This window comes from Thamnophis elegans, chromosome 4, assembly GCF_009769535.1.
Source record: "Thamnophis elegans isolate rThaEle1 chromosome 4, rThaEle1.pri, whole genome shotgun sequence".
Taxonomy (NCBI): domain Eukaryota; kingdom Metazoa; phylum Chordata; class Lepidosauria; order Squamata; family Colubridae; genus Thamnophis; species Thamnophis elegans.
This window is the reverse complement of record NC_045544.1, coordinates 77758310-77765468: the sequence shown is the minus strand read 5'-3', so window position 1 is coordinate 77765468 and position 7159 is coordinate 77758310. Positions and strand designations below refer to the sequence as shown.

Genomic DNA, 7159 nt, shown 5'->3' with positions numbered 1-7159 from the left:
GTTTGGGCACTCAGTGTCTAAAATGTTCGCCATTACTGCCCTAGATTCTATTGGCAATGTTTGATTGAAATAAATGATTTTAAGTATTCAAACCTGTGTCTACTTTCAAGATACCAGGAATTAAATCCAAGAAATTCTGATCTCTCTGCCACTCAGATTCAGTCTTCTACCTACAGATCAATTTTATAACTTCAATTATAACACAGTGGAGAGACTCCAAGAAAAAAAGTTTATACTGTTTTGTTTTTTTGCAGTCCAGCACTATTGTAGCAACAAGGTCAGAGGATAAAAACTGAAGCCACTGACTACTTTAAAAGCAGATTTTAAGATGCCAATCTGTTAAACAGGGTTAAGCAATTTGTTTGTACTAGCTTTATAATTCACATTATTGCTTTGGTGGTATGTAATTTTTCTTGCTGTAGTTGACAATATTGTGATGACTTTGATCATACAGACACTGATGTCACCCTTCCTCATGGTTCACTGAATCATGCTTACTCAATTCACACAATTTCCTGGATTTATGCAACAGTGAAAATAGTATGTGGACCAGGTTCATTCTACACTTGTGAAGTTAAAATATAGTTGTTTAGTTTAATTTATTTTGCTGGAGCTGCCTGCCGATAAGTCCTGGAGCAATAGTAAATTTCCTGTAGCTCCTAAGGCAGTGAAAAATTCTTGTTGCAAGTTATTGTTGCCTATAGTTCCTGGCTGTATGAGTTCCTGGGCTTTCTTTTAAAATATGAAAAGAAAGGAATGTTTCTAAATGTTCATGCAAGTTACAGATCTCTCAATATTTGTAAATTAGATCCTATAGTAGAGTACATATGAGAACATATCCAATGCACATACTCCTGTAATTCATTTACAGTGATGTTAGTCTTGCTATGGCTAAAATGCAATATGTAATCCAATAATTCACATCAAACTTGGATAAATTCATATATATGCACAAAGTGTACAATGAGTAGTTACAAAAAGTGTTGTAATAAATTTTTGCCTGCAAATCTGTTGTTGTGACTTTAGCTTTATTCTGGCTTTTGTACAAATATGGTAGTCCTCAACTTGAGCCCAAAAATTTTGTTGCAAAGTGTATTTGTATTTGGTTTATTTGTATGCCGCCCTTCTCCAGGAGTGAGACAGTTAAGTGAGTTTTGCCCCATTTTATTGCCACGGCTGTTAAGTGAATCACTGCAGTTGTTAAAATTAATAACCCAGTTGCTAAATGAATCTGGCTTCCCCCTTGACCTTGATTGTCAGAAGGTTGCAAAAAATGATCACCTGACTCCGAAACACTGCAATCGTCATAAATGCGAGTCGGTTGCGAAGCACCTGAATTTTGATCACATGAACCGAGGGGGGGTTGCTGCAACCATTGTTAAGTGTGAAAAATGGTCTTGAGTTACTTTTTTCAGGGCCGTTGTAACTTCCAACAGTCACTGAATGAACTGTTGTGACACTACTTGTATTTGTATACAGCATTGAACACATGAAGCCGGCTGGAAGAGAAATTATTCCTGAATGTGCATGCATTTTCACATGTACATTTCTATAAAGATCACAAGAACTCAAGTTCTCTTCATGTTCTGGAATGTAGGTGGCAGGGCCGGAAAAATCCTCCTTTTCCTCTAAATAGGAATTGTCTGTTGTTTGCAACCCCATTGTGGCTGAGGACAGATTGGCTGAGGATCATACGGATTTATTAAGTTCAGCATCTAAAAACTGCTGAGCTGGGTTGCTTTCTAACGTCTGCCCCGGCCCACATTTATTCATTCTGTTTAGTTAGAGATGTATTCATGGAGCTGTGTCTGTAGAGATTCTCAGTCACCCAGGTCATGGTTGCCCCAAAGGTGCTTTTTCAGGAGGTAACTGGACTTTCTTGTTTTTTTCCTTTGAAGACCTTTCGCTTCTCATCCAAGAAGCTTCTTCAGCTCTGAAAGGATATGGGGAATGGAAGGATTTATATTCCTTGCAGACAGCTGGTAATCCTGTCAGTGCTGCTTCCTGAAAAAGCACCTTTAGGAGAGAGCTGTGTATGCGACGAAATTCCATTTTAATGTATGCCGATTAGTGTGCATTCAAAGTGACAATAAAGTTATTCTAACTCTGTAATTCAGCCAAGATGTTTCCACAACGTTAAGACATCCACCGTAAATGAAAACGATAAAACGGCGACAGTACATTATTAAACCGGGGAGGAAAAAATGAAATAAATTCACACCCAACCTCAAATTCAATACATTCAACCCCAATGACATCGTCTCAATGCACAAATGCTATTTGGAAAAGTTCCATTTTGGTATCTTCCTAACCCTACTTCAGCTTCAACCACAATACTACACGAGCACATAATAGATACAAACTCAAGGTAAACCGCTCCAAACTCGATTGCAGAAAATACGACTTCAGCAACAGAGTGGTCAATGCCTGGAATGCACTACCTGACTCTGTTGTTACCTCCTAAAACCCCCATAATTTTAACCTTAAACTGTATATTGTAGACTTCACCCCATTCCTAAGAGGTCTGTAGGGGCGTGCGTAAGTGCACCAGTGTGCCTAACATCCCTGTCCTACTGTCCCCATTTATTTGTACCCATTTCCTGTATTTTTATTCATGTTTATTCTTATTCCTGTTATATTGTACATAAGTGACAAATTAAATATAGAAAGAAAGAAAGAAAGAAAGAAAGAAAGAAAGAAAGAAAGAAAGAAAGAAAGAAAGAAAGAAAGAAAAGAGGGCAAGTGTGACCCAGTGGTGAAATTCAAATTTTTTTACTACAGATTCTGTGAGTGTGGCTTGGTGAGTGCGCAGGGGAAGGATACTGCAAAACCTCCATTCCCACCCCATTCTGGGGCCAGTCAAAGGTGGTATTTGCCAGTTCTCCGAACTACTCAAAATTTCCACTAGGGGTTCTCCAGAACCTGTCAGAACCTGCTGAATTTCACTCCAGTGTGACCTCAGTGCGGAAAACAGAGCAAGAGTCGGGATCCCAAGGCCAGCGGAGGAGGAAGTCGTTTTCACTCGCGCCGCCAGGTGGCGCCCTCCCACGAGGGGGTGGGAGAAGAGGCGGATTTTATTGCTGCTGGGAGGAACTCGGGCGGAGCAGGTAGTTCTGCTTGCTTCTTTCTTTTACACAGGCTTTTGGTTTGCTGTGTTCTGGGCATGAGCTTTCCGGGGTTTTCAGCTTCTCCTCGTTTTCGGACTTTGCGTGTGCCGGTCTTCTAAACGCCCGGGGCCCCGCGTCTTTCCTGGGGGAGAGCCACGCCGGCTTCCTGCGCTGGGGACCATGTCGGAGATTCAGAGTTACGGGGAGAAGAAAGAGATGCTGCTGGAAGGCGGCGGCGGCGGCGCGTACCTGGAAGAAGGACAGTGCGACTCGGGTATCGATTTTATCCGTTCCCTGTCTGGCCAGCCTGGGGAAGCGGAGCCCCGGTCCCCGGCTACTGCCGGAAGGATTCCGCTGGATAAAATCCCTGGAACTCCCAGTCCAGGCAAAGAAGAGCCGGCAGACGAGAGGCTTGATTCGAGTTACGGCTCTTCCTCTATTGTGGAGTCCTTAACTGGGCTGCAAGGGGAGCCGAACCTGGAGAAGGAGGAGGAAGAGGAGCAGGAGGAGAGGCTCAGGCATCAGCTGCTGAAGACCCTTGATTTCCTATCCGAGGACGGAGACACGTGAGTGACCCCGATGCGTCCCTATACGCGGTTGACAGCCGGACGACGCTGTGTTAAGCGTTGCTGCGCGATTCTTGCATCCGCGTCTGCTTATTTGGCGTAACAAACCCTTATTACTGAAACCTGGAAGTTTAAGGGAGGGAAACCCTTTCCGTTTTTATGTGGGGGTGTGTGGTTTGCTTCCCGCACCACATCTGTGAGTTGGCCATACAAACAGGGACCCTGCCTGCAGTCACCTATGCACGTGTTATCTGCAAGATGGAGAATACAGGAAAGACACAGGCAGGGTTACAATATATTATGAGTTGGGTGAACTCCTCTGTTTTTTTAAGGTGACCCAATATAGAACTATTTATTAAGAACTATTGTATCTGCCTGGGATGGGGAGAAGAGAATAAGTTATGGTTTTTCACCCTGCATATCAACATATGTATTTGGTCACTTCTCATCATACAGTAAGAAGCCTAGTCAATATGTGCATAACTGTATTGAAACCACGCTCACACAATGAAGCTGAGGTTTGGAACAGATGATAGGAAGAGAAAAAAAATTATGAAACCCTGTTCCTCCTCTCACAACCTGCCAAGTATTTATTAAATTTCTTGAGTCAGTGTTGGCTTGTGCTTCTAATAGGCGTTTGCCTATATGTTGTTAACCTGTCTATAGCTTGAAGTGGCTCTTGTGGAGACAACAGTCTATAGAACAGAGAGGCAAGAGGCTCTGGGAAAGCTGCTGAGGAACTCTACACAGGGTTTGTTGTTAGTTGCGAAATCGTGTCGGACCCATCATGACCCCCTGTGCAGCTTTCCCAGAGCCTTCCTGTCCTCTACCATCCTCTGGAGTCTATTTAAGCTCACTCCAACTGCTTCAGTGACTCAATCCAGCCACCTCATTCACTGTCATCCCTTTCTTCTTTTGTCCTCAATCTTTCCCATTAGCCTCCAGTGAGTCCTTCCTTCTCATTGGATGGCCAAAGCATTTGAGTTTCATCTTCAGGGTCTGGCCTTCTAAAGAGCAATCAGGGTTGATCTCCTCTAGGACTGATTGTCTTGATTGTCTTGCAGTCCAAGGGACTCGCAGGAGTCTTCTCCAGCATCATAGTTCAAAGGCCTCAATTCTTTGGCGCTCAGCCTTTCTTATGGTCCAACTTTCACAGCCATACATTGCAACTGGGAAAACCCAAACTGACCCAAAACTCTCTCCTATTAGGCATCCTTTATAGAGACGAATGTTCTTCTAGCAATAGTGAATTGGGGCTGTGATTGAAAGTTCTTCTGACACGTTGCTCCACTTCCATTCTCTTAATGTGAAGAGTGAAACACATTCACTTTAATGATCATTGCCATTTATACGCTCTTATTTTTACAGCCTTCTTTGTATGTGAAGACCTGGGATTTTAGAATTAGATCCCCTTTTCTTCTCTGTTGTGATCCTGCAGATTTGGTTAACCTCCTCCCCTCCCTGAATGGGCCTGTTACATGTATTGCTAGTCTTCCATAACTAGAAGATAGGGGTTTTGTTCCTTAGCACATGGAAAATGCAACATGAGCTTCATTTTTTGTTTCTATAAACAGAACAAATAATGTGGTGAAGAATGGTATATTAGTAAATAGCTTTTTATGTTGCTTCCTATCCAAAAGCATTTGCACAGTAACAATACATTAAACCAGTGTTTCTTAACCTTAGCAGCTTTAAGATGGGTGGACTTCAACTCCCAGAATTCCACAGCCAGCAAAGCTGGCTGTGGAATTCTGGGAGTTGCAGTCCACTCATCTTAAAGCTGCTAAGGTTAAGAAACATGGCATTAAACTAATGTATAAACTACATGCAGTTAAATAGAAAAGAGAAACAAACATTTCAGAGGAGAACTGAATGAAGAAAGAGCATGACAACTGGGGTTGGCACATGGAAGATAATCCCACACATCTGGAGGGCACCACATGGGAAAGATTGCAATACTTTCTTACTTGCTTCTGCCTTAAGTCTCTTTCTCCTTTCCTTTGCCTGCTTTGCCCTTCCTTCCCCACCATTGCTAATGTCATAAATGGGGTGGGGTGGGAGCTGAATGGATCACAAATCATGAGCGGAGAAAGGTGTTGAGAGAAGAAAAAGCAGCTGCTGTGGCTTCCATGGTTCATTCTTACTTTATTTTCTCTGCCAAGAAGGGAACCAAAAAAAGAGGAAAAAAGCAAGCAAGCTAATTCCTTCCAAGAGTAAAAGCAATGGGAACAGGGTGAAATTGGGGCTAGGCAAAAATCAGTCCTGGGAGTCCCTTGGGTGATCAAACCAGTCACTCATAGAGGAGATCAACCCTGACTGCTCTTTAGAAGGTCAGATCCTGAAGATGAAACTCAAGTACTTTGGCCATCTAATGAGAAGGAAGGACTCACTGGAGAAGAGCCCAATGCTGGAAATGATGGAGGCATAAGAAAAAAGGGACTATGGAGAATGAGGTGGCTGGATGGAGTCACTGAAGCAGTCGGCATGAACTTAAATGGACTCCAGAGGATATTAGAGGACAGGAAGGTCTGGAGGAATGTTGTCCATGGGGTCATGATGGGTTGGACACAACTTTGCAACTAACAACAAAAACCATATATCATAAGAGCTTCAGGCTCTTGTCCTCATCTCCTTTCTGCCTGAAATTCTTCCTAGGCTTCCTCCCTCTGCTTTAGACTTTTTCAGTGGTAATCTGTGTCCTGAAATTCAAAACTAACTTTACTTATTGCTTTGGGCATCTCTAGTTTTCCTGGTGGTGCTAACCTTCTGCTGTGCTTTTTCTCTAGCTATGCAGAGTTTTTTTATTGTGGCTGAGCTGGGTGATTACAAGAAGCCTGTTAGCCAGCACCTCAGAAGGAGATCAGGTTAGGGAAGGCTAATGGAAGAAACGGAAACGATGGGGATTATATTTGCTCACGATGGGGAAACTTGGGGGGAATTTGCACTTTTCCTTCCTGTGGTCTTTCCTTATTTAAGGAACTGGGACAGCTGACCTACAGGGGCAAATATAAAAGATATTCTCATTATAAAGGATAAATGCAAAATGTGAGTTACCTAAAGTTGTGGGTTGCAGGGTGAGAGTTTGGGGCAGGCTGGGCTTTCTCTCTTCCCAGCCCAATGCAAGAGATTTCATTACTCCTTTCTTTGTTAAACTTTAAAAATCTGTATGTATGTTAAAGAAGCATGGAGTATATGTATCTTATTCCTCCCTGTCCCATTGAAAAGAGTAGCTGCTAGTTTGCTGGGTCTTTGGGAATCCAGTTTAGCAAGGCTAAAATTCTTTTTATTCACTATTTCACAGCAATGGACAATCATCACTTCCTCATGACAGTTCTAATGATGAAAGAACAGGAGTTTGTGGCTTCAGATTTCTACTTCCTGTTTTTTTTTTAATAGTTCCATAATGAAGCTGGTTCGTGAAAACTAGTGTTTGCAGCTGATCTATCTGGAAGAGGATGGCTACATAGCATAGCTGGCTGGGGAATT

At 42.7% G+C, this 7159-nt stretch overlaps 1 protein-coding gene across 1 annotated transcript in view; it reads left to right on the top strand.

The window, feature by feature from the left end:
* The first annotated feature begins 3101 nt into the window (after positions 1–3101).
* Positions 3102–7159, top strand: part of NFKBIE (NFKB inhibitor epsilon) — a 35080-nt gene continuing 31022 nt past the window's right edge. The window contains exon 1 of the mRNA XM_032215446.1: positions 3102–3673. Within this exon, the coding sequence (XP_032071337.1) occupies positions 3288–3673 (386 nt within the window). The 5' untranslated portion in view covers positions 3102–3287. The remainder of the gene's footprint in view (positions 3674–7159) is intronic.